A 19,450-nucleotide genomic window follows, 5' to 3' on the forward strand; every position below is an offset into this window, starting at 1 on the left:
AAATGGCCGAAAAGATCATCTGCAACCAAAGCCCTCAAGGCATTACATTGGCTGCCCATTATAAAAAGGGTTTTGTTTAAAGTACTGTTAATTACTTTTAGAGCTGTTCACAACCTAGGCCCGTCCTATCTGAGGAAAAAATTCAGCAGATACTGTCCAACCAGAGCACTGCGTTCTTCAACGGCCAACCTGCTTACCGTCCCGAGTTTTAGACTCAAAACTCGAGGGGGCAAATCCCTGGCGGTACTGGGAGCAAAAGCATGGAATACTCTTCCCCCCCAGTTGAGATTACTGGATAAAGAAATAGACTTCCGTAAACATCTAAAAACCTGGATCTTTAATCTCCAAGATATAACTGCCAGAAGCCTAGTGTAATTCGGGTTCTCGGTCAAGTAAGCATAGGGACTACCTAACATCTGGTAGTCCTTTCTGGGCGCCTAGATGCTCCTTGGAGCGATTGCCGCGCGATACAAATTGGCACTTACATTACATTACATTACATTACCCTGATCACGGATCATCAGGCGCTACTCACCATCTACGGTAATCCCAAATCCAAGATGCCTCCGAGAATTGAGAGATGGGGTCTCCGACTTCAGGAGTACACTTTCACAATTATTCATAAACCAGGGAAGGCGGAGAACCCGGCTGACTACATGTCCCGTCATCCTCAACCATCTTCAGAATCGAGCCCCTCGATTGCCGAGGAATATATTCACTTCGTGACTGCCCGAGCACTGCCACCGGCCATTCCCATGGATGTCATTCGGGAAGTCACCGCTCAGGACACCATCCTGCAAATAGTGGTAAACCGGATCCGCACGAATAAATGGAGACATACCACACAAGAAGAAGACACAGATGCGACAACTCGGAAAGAGATTCAGGCATTCCGGCACGTCTGTGAGGAACTATCGGTCACCACGGATGGAGTCATCTTAAGAGGCCAGCGACTCGTCATCCCCAGTCAACTACGGCAGGGAGTCATCGACTTGGCTCATGAAGGCCATAGAGGAGTGGTGTCCACAAAGAGAGCCCTACGGGAACGTGTCTGGTTCCCTTTCCTGGATCAGATGGTGGAGTCCACGCTGAGGGACTGTCACCTCTGTCAGCTGACCAGCCAAAGCAATCCACCGGCACCGCTACAGATGACCACCTTACCCAGTGGAGTATGGCAAGAAATCGCCATGGACTTTTATGGGCCACTGCAGTCTGGCAAATATGTGGTTGCCATAATCGATGAATACTCGCGATTTCCCATAGCTCAAATCATATCATCTACTAGCGCCTCTTGTACTCTCAAAGTGCTGGACGAAGTATTTGCAACATGGGGTGTCCCCAGAGAAGTCAAAACAGATAATGGGCCCCCGTTCAATGGACAGGAATTCAGTGCCTTTGCGAAGCACATGGACTTCAAACACCGAAAAGTCACGCCACTCTGGCCCCAAGCAAATGGCACCATTGAGAGGTTTATGGCCACGATTAAAAAGACATTTCAGCAGGCGTCCACCGAGAAGAAAGAACTACAGGCAGCTCTGACGGAAGTCCTCAGAGCGTACCGGACAACACCACACTCTACTACTGGACAATGCCCTGCCACCCTCATGCTAGGGCGACCAATGAGGAATCGCATCCCAACCTGGGAGGGCGCCTTGCAAGCTGTATCACCAAGTCTCCTCCATCAGGAAATGGTAGTGACGGACAAGCACCACAAGGACAAAATGAAATCGTATGCTGACGCAAAGAGAAGAGCGAGGTCACCGTCCTTGCATGAAGGTGATCACGTTCTCGTCAAACAGGAGCAGCGGAAAAAGACTGATTCCCGTTTCCATGATGAGCCACTGGTAGTCACCCACCAGAAGGGCACCATGCTGACCGCGGAATCTGAGCAGCGCAGAATAACCAGAAATGTTTCTCACTTCAAGAGGTGTCCGCGAGACCCGAACGGACCAGGGATAGACATGACTCTCTTACCGGCAAGTGAAGAACATGACACTATCGACGCTGGGGACCGAGGTCAGCAAAGTGAGCCAGTGGCGAGTGCGCCCACGGGAACATGCCACTGCGGCCGCGGCGTGATATCCGGCCACCCAAGAGACTCATCGAGGAGATGGACTAGAGCACTGTTGCTCTGTTATTTTATGAAGAAAAGGGGAGATGTAATAGAGCTAGCAGTCTAGTAGCTGGGAAGGGCGGAGCCAGAGGGTGGGGGGGGGGGGGGGGGAAGAGGATGAGTCACGAGAGGATAAGGCAGTTAGGATAGGGACAGTGTGGGTGTTGGATGTACGAATAAAGCTCCCATTGTTTAGAGATAAATACACGACGTGTCTGTGGTTCTTTGTAGCGCGATGCTACACACTGCTACCCATACAGCCTGTTATGTTCAAGGGAACACCCCCACGCCTACGCGAGGGTGGTCCCGTCTGTGACCCGGAAGGGCCTAAACAAATAAATGGGGGCTGGACCGGATGATCCGGGTCAGTGCACCGAAGCGCATTAGCAAGCGTAGGTGTGTGTTATTTTCATTGCTCCGGATCCCGGAGCATCTGCTACCCGCCTGCATACCGCTGTCACTATCCGTCCGGTACCGGACGCAACAACTGGCGACGAGGGGGTCTCTTCCGGACTCTCGCTTCTTCGACGGCTGGATCCTCGCTGCCTGACCCGCTCCGGTGGCGGCCGCCACACGGAGCGCTCATCTTCACACGCACGTGCGTCTACGCGCGGCCTGTCCCGGCCGCCTTCCTGCTGTCTCCCGGTCCCCGGCCCGCGTCACAGCTGCCATCCTGCGCGTGGGAGCGCCCTTCATCGACCGGCCTGCTGCCTGGTCTGCACCATCGTGCGCTGCTCAGGAGGACACGCCCCCTTCGACCGGCCTGCTGCCTGGTTCTGCACCCTCGTGAGCTGCTGTGGAGGACGCGCACCTGCAGTTTGCCCCTCCCGGTCAGTGCCTGTCTGTGTCCCTGCTGGGGTTTTGCTGGCTGTGGTGGTGGCTTCGGGGTGGCGTTTTGAGGCTGCTGTGAGACGGAGGGGGCCCGTGGCTGCTGATTCCTTCCCGGGGGTCTTACCTGCTGCCGCCTGGTGCCACGTGGTGTGCGCTCCATCGACGCTCGACGCCTGGTCCCTGTGGCCTGGCTGCTGGGTGCCTGGAGGCCGAATTTTACCGCGGCCTGCGCCAGAAGTACTGCGTTTTGGCCGCTGTGACTGTGTCTAACCCCTGAAGCGCCTCATCTGACGTTCTTAAAATCTGCATCCACCAGTCAGCGCCGAGATGACGACGGTGTCCCCGGTGGAAGCGTTCGTTGTGGATGGCCCGCCTTCCGCCCAGGCGGCCAAGTGGAAAGAGTGGCTGGAGCGCCTGGAGAATTATTTTGCCGCAGTCGGCCTCAAGCCTGAACGCCATCGGCCCATGCTCCTGCATCTGGGTGGTGCTGCAATTCACCGTTTGGCCAAGTCCGTGGTGGAAACCGGTCCTCCCTTCACCTATGCCACACTCAAGGCGGCCCTGACCGCACATTTTGAGCCCTTAGCGAATCCAGATTACGAACGTTTTCTCCTGCGCCAAGCAAGGCAACAACCCGAGGAGTCTGTTGACACCTTCTATGCTCGTCTGAAAGAACTGGCAATCACCTGTACTCTACCGGACACTGATGACGAATTGCGGGCGCAATTCATCCAAGGCTGTTCGTCCGTGAAGCTGAGAGAAAGAGTCCTCGAACTGCCCGGGATCTCCATGACAGATATCCTCACCATGGGCCGGTCTAAGGAGTTGTCCAAAGTGCGAGCCGCACATATGGAAACGGCCCTCCAACGTCAGGTAAAAACAGAGCCAGTCAACGCGGTGGTGGCGACTACCCCGAAGAAAGCGTCTAAAAAGAAGCCGGACCACGGAACTCCACCACCATCATCCCGCACCTGCTACATGTGCGGAGGCTCGTACCCACACCAAGGTGTATGCCCGGCGCAAGGGAAAAGATGTTCGGCATGTCGTCGCCTGAACCATCTAGCCAAAGTGTGCCGATCGGCGGGACGTCAGCGGCAACAAAGTCGGCAGGTCAATGCGGTGGATGCCCCTCCGCCCGAAACTGAGGAAGACGACATGGATGACGATGAGGACGAAGGCACGGTCCATGTAATTCACGCTCTACAGCCTGATGGATGCCCGAGACGGAGGGCACCGAAGTGTCACGTCAAGATTGCAGGGCATCTAACGCCGGTGCTGATCGACACAGGTGCGTCCATCAACATAATGGCCCAGTCCATGCTGAAATCCTTCCCAACTCAGCCCGTCCTGAAGCCAACGTCCATACAGGTGTTTGCTTATGGCTCCGGCACACCACTCACTGTGGTAGGCGTTTTCACCACCGACATTGCTCACGAGACCAACTCCGTCCGTACCAAGGTGTACGTCACCAAGGAGGGTACGGGAATGCTGTTGGGCTGTCGTACGGCGGAACACCTGCAACTGGTGGTTTTTGCGTTCGCTGTGCACCTGGAGGATGTCGAGTCATTGGTGGAAGAATTTCGGGACCTGTTCAACGGCATTGGATGCCTGAAGGACCACCTGGTGCGGCTGCACATAGACCAATCAGTGCAACCGGTTGCTCTCAAGCATCGGAGAGTAGCGTTTCATCTGCGGCCCAAGGTGGAAGAGGAACTAAGGAAATTGGAGGCCGCTGACATCATCGAGAAAGTGGACGGACCAACCCCTTGGGTCTCCCCCATTGTGATTGCCCGGAAACCAAAGCAACCAGGTGAAGTCCGGATATGCGTGGACATGCGTCTGCCGAACCACGCCATCAAGCGGGAACGCCATCTGACGCCCACTGTCGACGACATCGTTGCGGAGGTCAGCGGATCGCGCTGGTTCTCGAAGATGGACCTTCGGGCGGGCTACCATCAACTCCTGCTGGACCCCGAGTCAAGAGCCATAACCACTTTCTCCACCCATGTGGGCCTGCGCCGCTACAAGCGCCTCAGTTTCGGGGTGTCCAGCGCGGCGGAAGTGTTTCAGGACACCATCAGAGGGGTGTTGGCTGGCCTCAGTGGAGTCATAAACGTCAGTGATGACATTCTTGTACATGCACCGACTCTGGAGGAACACATGAACTGCCTACGATGCGTGTTCCGGAGACTCCAGGACAGTGGTCTCACGCTACATTGCGAGAAGTGCGAGTTCCTGAAAAAGGAGATAGCGTTCTTTGGCTATCACTTTTCGCAACAAGGAGTGTCGCCCGACCCGGCCAAGGTTCGAGACATCCAGACGGCTCCAGCCCCGACCACAGTCACCGGAGTGAGAAGCTTCCTGGGCATGGTCACCTACTGTGGTCGCTTCATCCGGAATCTCACGAATCTAACAGCACCTCTACGGGACCTCACCAAGAACGCCGCAACCTGGGAATGGGGCCCCAGTCAAGAGAAGGCTTTTCAAGACACCAAACATGCTCTGTCCGCCGAAACCCACCCTAGCGTACTTTGACCCCACCCGGGAGTCTGAACTGTCGGTGGATGCCAGTCCCATCGGTTTGGGTGCTGTATTGTCCCAGAAGCAACTGGACGGGGAGTGGGCCCCGGTTGCCTACGCGAGCCGGGCCCTGACAGACACTGAGCAAAGGTACTCCCACATAGAAAAGGAGGCGATTGCGATACATTGGGGGTGTCGCCACTTCCACCTCTACCTCTATGGGCAGCCGTTCACGGACCATACTGATCACAAACCGCTGATTCCTCTCTTCATGGGCGTGTCGTCTAAACCACCCCCAAGAATCGAAAAGTGGATCCTGCAGCTGCAGGAATATCAATTCAAAGTGGTCTACCGCCCGGGGACCGCAAAATCCTGCAGACTTCCTCTCCAGCATGCCCGGCCAGTTACCCGAGAAGAAGAATCTGAAGCGCAGGAGACGGAGGAGTATGTCAGGTTGGTGGTGGAACGCTCCCGACCCCTGCCCATCAGGCTCGAGGACATCCTGGAGGCGACCAAACAGGATGACTGCTGGGAGTTGGTGATCTCCGCGATTGGATCAGGAAGGTGGCACTCCTGTTGGAGAACCTAACGCACCGCACGGATGATGCACAACTGGCGTTAAGGGCTCTTCACAACGTCCGGTCTGAATTGGCCGTGTCCCCCGAGGGGTGTCTGATGAGAGGCACGCGTCTGGTTATCCCCAGGTCCTTACAACAGCGAGTGGTGGACTTAGCTCACATTGCGCACCAAGGGGTAGTCAAGACAAAGTCCCGTCTGAGGAGCAAGGTGTGGTTCCCTGATCTGGACAGTGTGGTGGAGAGGACTGTCCGGTCTTGCGCACTCTGCCAAGCGGTAGGCCCAGCAGATCCGCCGGCCCCAATCGTGACGGAAGATATCCCTCCTCACCCGTGGCACCGGGCGAGTGCCGACTTTGGGAGCCTACCCGATGGCCGACACATGTCTGTCGTCATTGACGATTTCTCAAAATACCCTGAGGTTGAGGTACTGGACTCCATCACGCGAGCAACACCATACCTCGATTCGAGAAAATCATGGCCAGCCATGGCTAATCAAGGAGCTACGTACGGACAACGCCCGCCGTTCGCCAGCCATGAGTTCTCTGAATACCTCCGATCAAGAGGCATCCGTCATGTAAAGATCACACCACGGTGGCCACAGGCTAATGGTGAGGCCGAGCGTTCATCATGCGCACCCTGAACAAAGTGCTCCGGATAGCTATGTCTCGAGAGCAGAACATGGAGTGCGCCCTGTACAACTTCGTGAAGGAATACAGACTTACGCCTCACTCAACCACCATGGCCAGCCCTGGTTCTCTGTGCAATCAACGGGTGCTGAATGATGTTTTTCCCCAAGTGACACCGTCTTTGCCTGCGTATCGTCAAGTATCCGTACGCCTCCAACAGAGGCGGGCCAAGAACGACCGAATGTCCCAGAGGCGCCATGCCAGGAGCAGTGTGTTGGTGGCTGGCGAACGGGTGCTGGTGAGAAATCGACATCCACGAGGGAAGTTCTCCCTTCCGTTCGACCGGAGCCCTGGGTGGTCCAGACAGTTAAGGGCACGATGGTCACTGCCCAGAGGGGGCCATGAGACAGTCACCAGGAACATTTCCCAATTCAAAAAATACCGGTGCCCGGCCCCACCCCGGGAGGTGGTGCCAGAGCCTGAGGGTGGCGATCCGACGGGCGACGATATTGACGAGGAGAGTGAGTCACCAGGGCCAGCCCCCCCTCTGCCTGGGGCAGTTGTGGAACATTCGCCAGGGGCGGCTGGAGCAGAAAGCCGGAGAGGAGCGAGTGAAGGTCGAGGTGGACACAGATATCATCTTAGAGCCAATCCAAACGGTGTCGTCTCGACTGAGAGGTTTTGTAATGGACTAGAGAACAGTAATGCAATGTTTTCCCATTTCCTTTTGTTTCTCTACTTTTCTCTCTCTCTCTCTCTCTCTCTCTCTCTCTCTCTCTCTCTCTCTCTCTCTCTCTCTCTCTCTCTCTCTCTCTCTCTCTCTCTCTCTCTCTCTCTCTCTCTCTCTCTCTCTCTCTCTCTCTCTCTCTCTCCTCTCTCTCTCTCTCTCTCTCTCTCTCTCTCTCTCTCTCTCTCTCTCTCTCTCTCTCTCTCTCTCTCTCCTCTCTCTCTCTCTCTCTCTCTCTCTCTCTCTCTCTCTCTCTCTCTTCTCTCTCTCTCTCTCTCTCTCTCTCTCTCTCTCTCTCTCTCTCTCTCTCTCTCTCTCTCTCTCTCTCTCTCTCTCTCTCTCTCTCTCTCTCTCTCTCTCTCTCATTTTTGAACTGGAGCATTCTGCCAAGCGGTATTGTGTTTTCGTTTGTTGTGCCATGATAAAGGAGGAATGTTCTGTTCAAGGGAACACCCCCACGCCTACGCGAGGGTGGTCCCGTCTGTGACCCGAAGGGCCTAAACAAATAAATGGGGGCTGGACCGGATGATCCGGGTCAGTGCACCGAAGCGCATTAGCAAGCGTAGGTGTGTGTTATTTTCATTGCTCCGGATCCCGGAGCATCTGCTACCCGCCTGCATACCGCTGTCACTATCCGTCCGGTACCGGACGCAACACAGCCCTACACACAAACTCGCCAATCACCGAGAAACATATTCAACTGGAAAACAGATTGGTTGACTTTATCAATACGTGACTAAAAACATCACCGATCACGTCTTGCTTTATTGCCCAAGTTCCCCTTCTACTCCCAGACGTCTTCCTCCTTCAGCTACAGCGATCAAATGAAAGTCCTCTTTCGATGTCTATGTCGCACCGCCACTCAAGGTTACCGGCTTGACATCACAATGTCGTCACAGCTGACGTTACCTCTGTCGGTATGGCAACGATGTGACGTAGATTTGAGTGACAGCTCTAGAACCGGTGTCTCCCTATCGGGCCCGGGGTCAGTCAGTCTGCGCTCTGAAGCGGCTGGTACGCATTCCCTCCTCTTTCTCGCGCTATGGCCGCGGCGCTGGGTGCCCGAACGCGGCTCCAGTTAGGTGCGCGCTCTCTCAGCGACTTCATCGAGCTCGCCACATTTCGACGGCTCCGCGGTGGCGGTTGCCGGACCCGACCGCAGCAGCCAATCAGGTGAGCCGACCGGGGAGAGGCGCGAGGAGGAGTGCGCATGTGCGCGCGAACCGGCATTCTGCGGGTCATCACAGTTCGGGATCGGGAAGGGTTCTTGATATGTTAAAGCCTACGTTTTTTATTTCAAGTGGAACACTCTCAGATTTCGTCCAAAATGCATGCACTGTGCACACCCAAGCAAAAGATTAAAACATTTATTTACTAATGGCATTAACTAAAGGGGCCAAAGTAGATTTGCTTATGTAAGGATTTGAACATTATCACGGTACACCACCCAAACCTGTGCTCCTTGCTAAGGATCTGGGCCCAATTTGAGAAGTTCAGGATGTTAAATCTAGTCAAGAAAAGTGACCAGCACATAACCCTGTATATATTTGTGTCTACCGGTAAGACTCAGAAAATATACATTTCCGTGGTTAACCAGACCTGAAAATGACCCAGATACGTAGATCGTTCCAAATAAAGATGACTGAAATTCACAAAATCATTTGTAACAAAATTATCCATCAGCCTGAGCTGACTAGCCTAAAACTCAAGAAAGTATCGTGTTATCTGATGTAATCCAAACACAACTTTTTTTTTCTTAATTCATACTGATTTAAGAAAAGGACAGGTCCAATATGCGACTTTCCTACCTCTCTATTAAATAAACTCCCAAATAAGCTATCGCCCCCTTCCCCTTTAACATCTCAATTTCATCAGTGATGTCTTCCATCCTCCCCTTCAGGACCCTCTTGATCCAATACGCTCTCTCATTTATTAAACCTCTCCAGCGGCTCCTGATACCACAAAATGTAAAAAAAAAAACAACACACAATTAAAACTTTGGTAACATTCCACTGCATCCAACTCTTTGTCTTTATTCTTTGTGGCTCCTTCTTTAACTTCCTTAAAAGGCATGCTATCTAATCAAATACTTCAACTCTGTCAGTCTGCAATAAGGTCCGTCAGTTGTGCTCCATTGAGGCTCAATTCAACATAGACATCCCTCTTAAACACTTTGCCATTGATCAGAACATTCTTTTGACAACTACGTCAAGATTAGCCATGATTGGAGCTGCTGTTCTACCTTGAAGATTTATCTCACTCTGTTGCCTAGCAATAGAGCTCCAAGTCGACCTCATTGCCAGTGAATGTCTCCCAATTCCCTGCCTAAGGCATCCTCAAATCATCTGCATGCAACCTTTCTTTGCCATATCTTCTAGTTGTTTGAAGTTTCATCAACAAATTGACAGTAGGAAAAACACACAATTGTATGATGGGCTGCCTCTCTGGAATCTGATACTAATGTTTGTGTGTTGCTTTTAATTGAACTCTGTCAATATTATGGTATATATTTTGCCTCTAGTCTTTCCTATGTGTTGCCCGCTGCCATTGCGGCTGGGTTTAAGTTCAACAGTAAAATTCGGCTTTCTTCCATTGTAACTCTGACCACTGTTTGTGATTGAGGCTCTCTGACCACCATCCAAGACCATCACAGTGACACATTCTCTAATCCCCAAAAGGTGGGACTGCAGCTGATTCTATGCCCCCCATCCAAACTTCGTGATTGTGTCTTTTGTTGAACTCTACCTTTCTTGTGGCCACTTCAGGATTCTTGTCGTTTGACATGGCATTGTAAAGTGGGTCGCCTGGCATTGTTGATTGTCTGTTTGGCTTATGATGACTATGCTATGGCATCTCAATCTACACCGCTTTGATAATAAACCCAAGGTCAGCCACCATTTTTAAACACTCCTTACACGTCCTCAAGATGATGCTCCTGTGCTCTTAAGAGACTTTTCCACTCAAACATCTTGTTGGCCTAAAATGTGCTGCCAGTCTTAGCATCCTCAAAATGAACACCCAAAGCCAAATCCTTGAATGTGGAGTTTCCTAGTCTTCCCAAATACAAACTGATTCTTGCTCAGTTTTATCGTGAACCTTCTCAGTCTGCTGATGAAGGATGCTTCTGTTCTAATAATCTCACAATGTCTCATGTTCTACCCAATCTTCCACATGCTGATTCTCTTTACAACCTGCCTCTTTGTTAAGTGGGGTTTGTCCTACTGTCTGTAGCATTTCTGGTCAAGATGCTCCGGTAGTAAACAAAAAGCACAACCTTGTCCTTGCTCAAAAATTTGTAGTGCTCATTGTTGTTCTTGCTCTCCTTTAAGCCATGTCACTTTGTGTGAACACTTTGAGGCTCTGTGATCAAGCCTCGGTATTCCTCACAAGTTGGTGAACCCTAATATACCCTGCTGTTCTCTACCACTGCTTCATGACTTTTCCTTGGCTGCATTGTTTGCCCTGCAGCTGTCACCCTAAGACCACACTAGTATTTCTAAAACAAGATTCTCTTTTTTTAATAGATACCTAAGCGCTATGAAATTTACGCTGTGCCTCTGCAGCATTACCTAGGCATGATTTAAAGATCACTAGTTGGTTAATGGACTCCACTGGCACCCATCTTGTCACCTCAGGGGTGTGGGATTAAATAAAATATCTACTTGTCCATGGGGCAGGTTGCTTCTTAAATGTACTTGTCCTGTAACAAAATCCACTTGTCCCTTTCGTGCCATGTAGTGTATTGAAAAATTATGGCAGTAATCTCATTATATGAGAGCTCCGCTATAACCTCTCCGATTATGCCAGTGCTCATACCATAGTAGCGTTTGAATACTAGCAAATCCCTTATTTTGCTGACTTTCCGCAGATCTACATACTGGGACTGAAGGTAGTGATAAGCAATAGTTCCAGGACTGGAATGCCCTTTTTGTCTGTGCAAACCTACTAACTTCCATTTTTTAAAGGTTTTCACCAGCTCTTCTCTAATCTTTTCCCATACTGAGAAAGGTTGGAAATTTACTCCTGTCAAGGGCAGACGTAAAACGTCTTCCAGGGTTGGGGGAAAAAAGTTGATGGAGAGAAAGTGAACTTGCAAACGCTCAACAGATTTTTGCATGAGCAAATCTACACATGCATGTCTGCTCGTGTTAAAATGCAGTTCACAAATATTTTATAGTACTACGATTTATTGACTTACTTCTGTAAATTGTTGTGATTTCATGAAAGCCGTAAATGTGCACTAATGCAAGGACATATACGATGGTTGCACTTTTGAGATTTCTTGAATAATTGGACCCCTGATTAGGTCTGGCATTAACCAAGACCTTTTGTGTTTATTAAAATTCTCTCTATCAGCTGGCTTCACTATGAATTACAGCATTCCGCTCTTTCTCAAGGAGCATATTTGCACACAAAGTAGTTTTGTTAAGTGCCAGGAACTAATGTGGCGATGTGTGCTTTTTGGGACCAATAATTTGTTTTGCCGGTTCTTGTTTTAATGGTGAGGGCCGGCAGTTCCCTCTCCAATAAGGTTTTACAAAAACCATGCCAAAGCAAGACAATCATTGACAAAACCAAAAGGCTGACCACCAATTTCAGATCTACTGACTTCATAATGCTTGTTTATTTTTGTTTCCCATAATCTTGTTGAAATTGGTTACACCGTTTTTTTATTCAATTAGGATTATTTTTGGGAAATACTGGCACTCATCAACAAATTTCATAAATTATGCTGCAAAGAAATGGTACTTAACATTTTACAGTAGTCTAGCAAAATATTTTTTTCCTAGTTTCATTTTTGTGTGAACATTTTATTTTGAAAGCAAAGACTTGCCGATCTTGCATTCAAGCTTCTGCAAATATTTCCATCTAATCAGAGATCATTCTGGGGGCATTATACATATCATAATGCTAAACCTTGAAAACGTTATTACACATTTTTATACTAGAACCGATGTCAGAAGTTCACTCTGAGTTTACATTTCCTTAGAATGCTCTACCTAATAATAAAGGGTTAGCATTAATGAAACTTAAATACAAGTATGCACAGTATTAACATATGATCACAACATTACCTTAACTGCATACAATGCCGTTCCCTGATTCATAATGTGGTACTGTAAACTGGCAGCCAAAGGGTTTGTACTGCAGGGAGTTGGGCCTACTAGCTCCAAGGATAAAATACACATGAAAACCTGTTGTCCTTGACCCCAAACAATATGTCCTGGGCGTTTATAGGAATTCCACACCAGCACCTCTTTTTGCTTTCAATCCAGTGATATTGGCAGGGCAGGATGTGCCCCCTCTTTTGACATGGCTCCCAATGCATGACAGTTGAACTTATTTACACATCTTTAGCTTGCATCAGGTTCACAGACTTTAGTGAGTACACGTAGATCACAACTCTTGTTCCATCATTGATACACTGTAACATTTCGCGAGAAAATGTAATTGGCACATGGGGCACATTTAGTTCTCCTGTTATTGACTGACTTCACAGTAGAAAATAAGTAATTTAGCTCTGGTGGTTCTTTGTTGCAGTATTGCCTTCTCCTGCCATGCTCATAGCAGTTCTATGCTGCAAGAGGATGAATTAGGGCTGGGAGCGCACTGTCCTCTTTGACAGCCATGCCAACACCCTGCCGGCCCACTGACAGTTCTCCGAAGGGGGGTGTATGCTTGTACTCCATTCCCTGCCTGCTGGCACTGTCAAGTTACTGCATGCACCTGAGGCGACTCATTGACTGCGAGCTGCCACATCCTTGCTGTCCCTTTGACAGTCTTACCTGCTCCCTTTCCTGTCCCTGTTACTATGCAGTAAAATGCAGGGAACATTAATGGGAAGTTAAATAAGCTTTGCTGAAGTTATCATGTTAAATACCACACATTTTAAATAAGTGACACAGGTCTCTCCAGTAGTGGTCCTGTCATGTTCAAAGCTAGTTTGGATGTACAATTCTACACTGCTTATGCACTGTCTTTTATGGTGACATCCATAGACTTGTTTTGCTCTTTCTGCTGTTTCTGGTAGGTACTGTCCTTCAACTTTCTTTACAAGACTTTCTTTCCTTTGAGTAGAATGTACAGACGTAGTAGTGCAGAACATCTCAGTAGGCAGGGCAGTGTAGGAGAAATTATCTCCACCCCAAAGTCACAATACTGTGAAATTCTATCCTTTTGTGGGTAGATTGTTTTTATTTTTAGCCTTTGACTATGTATTTGGTGCTTTGTTTTTTCATAAACAACGATTGGTTAGAGGGTCTAAGGGAAGTTTATAGACCGGCATGGACAAATCCCCCATTCACTAAATGTATATCAACAGACTCCGCGGGTCTCGGGAAACAAAACTAAGGACTGAATGTAACCAAACAGTATATTCGGGAAAAAAAGTCCTCATAAAGAGGACGAAGTCCCATCACTCACGGAGGTGGCATGCTTCATCATCTGGGGCCTCCTCTTAACCGCACCTAGTGCAGTTAAGGAGCTACAACTCCTTGCTAGTGTCAAAAGGAGGAGCTCACGGATGTTTCAAGTATATAACAAGAGGACTAAATCTCCGAATAATCAATTAAGCTACCCGTCGTGCGGTGAAGTAAGATGTGATGAATGTGCAGTGTGTATGAACAGTGTTTTAAAATGGACTACCCAGGGAAAATAAATGTATTCAGTATCTCGGGGTGTCGAGAAATAAAAACATGAAAGCGTATACTCGGTGAGTCTCCGAGTTCGCTAATACCAAAAGCGCTTTTGGTATTAGCGAACTCGGAGACTCACACAACGGGTTGCTTCATTGATTATTAGGAGATTTAGTCCTCTTGTTATATACTTAAAACATCCGTGAGTTCCTCCTTTTGACACTAGCAAGGAGTTGTAGCTCCTTAACTGCACTAGGTGCGGTTAAGAGGAGGCCCCACATGATGAAGCATGCCACCTCGGTGGCTGATGGGACTTCATCCTCTTCATGAGGACTTTTTTTCACGAATATACTGTTTTGGTTACATTCAGTCCTTAGTTTTGTTTCCGGAGACCCGCGGACTCAGTGTTGATATACGCTTTGTTTTTTCACCCAAATGACCGCCAAATTATGCTATAATGTGGGAGTGATGTAGAGGTGTTCAGGGGCCGGGTAGGGAGATGAAGGTACAGGAGAAGTCCTTAAGCTCTCCATCCCAGCACTTCCATTTTGCCTCTTTCTTTAACCAACAGACCTCCAGTTCGGGTGGGGTTGTGACAGGTGGGGCACAGTGTACTGGTAATGGAAGCGGAACGTGTGAGAGGAAGGAGTGTTGTAGCAACGAGAGAAGAACTTGAGTACATGGGCAGTTGAAAGCATTTTTTGGCTTTGTGATATTTTGAAGTTGCAATTTATTCAGTTTTATTGACCTGCATTTGAGGGTGAGGATTTTCCATATTGCCGTTAATGTGTCGATATTATTTTACAAAGATAATCAAAATAAATGCATTGGTTACAATAATCTGGTTTCCTAGCCCCCCTCCCCTGGCCTTCCTCTTGTTGCACATTGTCCATTGAATCTTGCATCCTATCCGTCTCAATGTGGTTTTTTTCATGATTTGCGATTTTCATAGTTTCTCTGTGGCTGTGGGGTACATAAAGTTGAGTTGTCTATGGGTGTCCACTGACTCACTGCGATCACTTTGTGTAGCTGGTATGACCTTGGCCACCTTTCCTTTCTTTAGCCAGCATTTGAACAGGTACCATTGAATCAAAACCTACTAGGTCACTTTTTTTTAACCTTGAAACCCCGGAGAGTAAATTGCAGCATAAATATATGGGTATATTTAATAGTTGCAGAATTTAATTTCCCCTTCGGATTAGCAGAGGGGCAGCAGGATGTTACTCCGTTGCAGCTTGGGGGTCTAATTCTTGAGTCCACTGCTTGGCTTGAAGTGGCAGCCCTGGCATCCGCTCATGGTAAGAATGTGTGCAGGGCTGTGGGCGTTAAGAATGACCCTTCACGGCCCTCTGGAGTTTCCTGTTGGCACTTAGTGTGTACTGTGCTGGCTCTCTGTGCCATAGGTTCATGCTGCTGTTTGTATTTCAAGCTAGACTTTGAAAAGGCTTTTGGTAACTAGCAACAAGGCAATGGGAGATCAAATCTCTGCATAGGGCATGTGAAGGACATTTAGGAGGACATTTCTGCAGCAGACTGTCAGATGTGCTGATCTGCTAAATATATAGGATTCCTTCGGAGGTGGCAATCTTTCAGATTTCAGCTGTATTTTGGAGGCGTTTTTTTTCATCTTGATGTCCGGGGTTTGGTTCTGTCAGCGTTGATAGTTCAATAGGTGTTAAACCTACCATTCAGAGCTAGAAGACTGCTAAGTGTCGGAGGATGCCATCAGAGGTAGCAGTCTTAAGATGTAGATCCTTCACGTATGGCGGACTGATATGGGTTCTTGATCCTTTGACGGTGGGAGCCTGGTAGATGTAGTATTTCATGACACACTATTAGTTTGTTCAGAGGTGGCATTGCAGGGGCCTTCGGATTTGGCCACCTGTAAACTAATATGGGTTCTTGCCAAGCAGTAGAAGGTTTGCTCTGGGTGGCTGTCTGCTTTTTATTGTGGTTCTTTATAAAGTGGCAGTCTGCCACCTTTCTTCAGAGGTGGTTCTTCACTTAAGTATTCTAGGTTCTTCTGAAGGGGTGGATGGTTAGTCTGAGTTTGCTGTCTGGAGGTCTTTGGCTCCTTCTTGTTTTACTTCTCAGAGTTTTATTAGATTTTTAAAGCAAAACAGGATAATAACTACACAACCCGGATGAGTGCTGTCAACCTTTATATAATTTTGCAAATGGAGGGAGTTTTATTATGACAACAAAAAACGATGGCGATGTGGGAAACGGATGAATTACCCCCCCAAAAATCAACCCGTTCTCAGCTAAACATCCCAAAAACTCACTCCTCCCCCTTCCAGAAGCTTTCCATACTTTTGTGAAATTCCATCCATGCAGTATTTACTGGAGATTACCCCGCGCATCACCGTATCTACACTGACCTTATTAGATCCTAAAGCGTCCTCTGTGAATCTCGCCATTCTGCAACATTTAGGGTTAGTGATTTATCTGAATTCTGTTAAATGTATTCTGTCATTGTCAGACTAGTTGAAAGAAACATAAAGTTATCCATGACTGAGTGGGTCAGCATTTCAGTGCCCATTATCTCCCAAATCCTCCAGTATCCGTAATTCCATGTTGGGACCACCATCAAACCCTGCCTGGTCTGTTGCATTAATTTGGGAACTAAACATTTAATATGTCACTAACCAGTCTGGCCCTGAAAGTATGGAATGGTTATCTCCTCTGGCGGGCACAGCCCGAAAGTACATATAATGGGTCATTTGGAACACTGAAACATACCATTTGGGTTAGTTTTGAGATGTCAGTCTGTTGGCCCTTCTGGTTCTTAAGATGTGGGAACATTCTGCGTGCTGAGGTCCATTAATTTTATCTATAATCATGTTTCCAAACCCAACTTTTAGTCAAGGTGCGCACCAGGGTACTTCAAATGTAATATAAACAGTGAGAGAACAACCAAATGGAATTAAATATTTGGCAGGCAGTAGGTGGAGTGATATTTCAAAAGTGGCAGTCTAACCGGTTTTGTGGTTTCCTGAAATGTTTCATTCTACTCTCTGTCGAGATCCAAGGTGATGGCCATGTGTTCGGTGTTCCTTCCAAGGTAGAGGTGTGCTAGCTGTAGTGAGTTCCCACTCTCAGTGGCAGTGTGTTAGATGTATGGTCCTTCAAAGGTGGTATTATGCTGGATTTGGAGGTTCCTTTTCCCAGTGACTATCTGCAAGGTGTGCAGGAGTACCTTTTAGTGGTTTTTATCTGCTAGTTGCCTGTTACTGAGAGTTGGTGGTTACTTTGTGGTTTCTTTTTGGAGGTGGCAGTTAACAATGTATTTTCGTTCCCTGAAATGGGTGTCAGATGTAAAGATTTTTTTTCTGTAATAATGGTAGTTTAATATGTGTGAAAAGAATCCTCGAGAGGTTACTCTGCTAGGTGTTTAGGTTCCTGTGGTTGGGACAGTCTGTTGGGTGTAGGCGATAACGTCTAATGACACACTCTGTTAGCTGCCAGAAAGGTGCTTCCATGTTGGGGATATACTGCCAGTTGTAAGGATCCCCTACACCTGAGTAATTGTGGCATGGGCTTATTCACTTACTTATAGGTGGACGTACTCCTCTCATGCTACTGGTTAGGCCTAGTTTTGCATACATCTCTTGAACAGGGTTATTGTATGTAAGCATGTTCGGTTGATATGTCAGTTGCCTAATTTTCTTATCTGTTGCACAGTGGTCTTTCACATATTTTTCGATTGATTTAAAATTGGATGAGTGATTGATTTATGATGATCATTTTGAAACTTTTTCTAGTCTGCATGAAGTATCTTTTATTTTCTTGGTAGTCGACTTCTACCCACAATGGAGTTGCATTAGTCTCAACGTCACTAAAGCTGCTCTGCAAGAAAACCCACATTGTAATAATAAAAACACTACCTTGTCGATATGTAGTTCTTAGGTGGCACACAAGTCATTGAAGGGTTTGTATATAAAAATAGATGATTACACTACCAAAGACATGAACATCCCTGCGAACATGTTACCGATTAATGAAACTAAATATAGCGCTCTCTAGGAAGGACAGCTGACCAAGAGCTAATTATTTCAGCTTAGGTTGTAAATGGTCAATACCAGTCCAGTTTCTATATGTGAACTTGGTGTGTAAAACTCCTGTACTCCGATGATATCAGAGGCATACATATTTATTATAAAATCTAAAATAGTTTGACTAAAGGAGTTTTTGTATGGGTGTTTGTGTGTCTTTACACTGTCGTACCTAATTCACAAGACTGTAAATGACATTCTTTGTAAACCCAGTACAATATCTCCTAGACCTTATTGGCCTGCATCCATCATTCATACAGTGCTCTTCGTTTGATCAAATAATTGGTTTTAGTTAAAGATTCAAGATGGTGCTGTTAATCGCAGTAACCTTATCTTAAATTGTAAAATGAACGCACTTAAACTGGTAGTTCTGCTGTCTGTTTTATTCACAAATAGCACTTTCTTTGGGGCATATGTTAATGTGTTAATCTTTAAATGGAGGACTCTAGAAAATGTTGGCGTTAACTGTGTTGTAGACTGGAGTTCTGTCATATCGTGCCTCAAATTGTTGTAGTATTTCGTGATTCTCCGGAACACCCTCACATCATTGGCCTGTGAACGAGGACACTCCATTGGTCTGCTTTTTGCTGATTCCACGGCCCAGGCTGATTGTGGGTGCTGCTATGACACATTGCCCACGTGGCCCTTCCAGGTCTGCAACCATACATCGGAGGCACACCATCAGGCTGGCACAGCTGCCTGCCACCCGTGGTGACAATTGCTGGAGCTGCTTATTAAGGACTGAAAGGCCCACCGGGCCTGCGCACAATGTGGTGGGGGCCAACCTGTGCCTAGCCTCCCAGACCTACACGCTGAGTTTACCACCCACTGCACCCCGCAGACGTGGCAGAGTAAAGTCCCTCAACACGGCCACCATCGCACCGCCCATGAGGCTGGAGAGACTCCTGGGCACACTGGACGGATCGCGGAGGCTGGGGGCTGCGCCGCCGGTCTCCTCATCCTCTCCTAAAAGATCCAGTGCCTGCGCCTTTCCCACATCTATTGGGTTTGCGGTGAGTACCTTTGCTATGGGCCTGGGGAGCCAAGCATGCACCCAGTGGTCCAACCTCCTCCCTTACTTCATCAGCGCCCCAGTGTTTTGAGGGAGTGGGCGGTAGGGCCCGACATGTTGCTGGATTGCCTGCAAATTTAGCCCAAACCTATCATAGGTCTACTAACATGGCTCTCTACGCGACACGGGGGGGGGGCCTGGCTGTTGAGCGGAGCATCTGCCTCTTTCCCCTCCTGCTCTATCCTGCCTTGATGGCAATGCATTCTCTACCTTAGCCACGATCCACGTATGTAGTGGCGAGAGCGGCACTGCACACACCATACGCTGGCTCCTGCCGCCCCTCCCCCTTCGCC

The 19,450-nt window shown here is 48.3% G+C and overlaps 1 protein-coding gene across 1 annotated transcript in view; it reads left to right on the forward strand.

Annotated features, from left to right (window-relative positions):
- The first annotated feature begins 8,328 nt into the window (after window positions 1–8,328).
- COQ10A (coenzyme Q10A) overlaps window positions 8,329–19,450 on the forward strand; it is a 127,087-nt gene continuing 115,965 nt past the window's right edge. Inside the window, exon 1 of the mRNA XM_085600329.1 lies at window positions 8,329–8,568. Coding sequence (XP_085456455.1) covers window positions 8,438–8,568 — 131 coding nt within the window. The 5' untranslated portion in view covers window positions 8,329–8,437. The remainder of the gene's footprint in view (window positions 8,569–19,450) is intronic.

The sequence above is a fragment of the Triturus cristatus genome, chromosome 4_2 (assembly GCF_964204655.1).
Source record: "Triturus cristatus chromosome 4_2, aTriCri1.1, whole genome shotgun sequence".
Classification (NCBI taxonomy): Eukaryota; Metazoa; Chordata; class Amphibia; order Caudata; family Salamandridae; genus Triturus; species Triturus cristatus.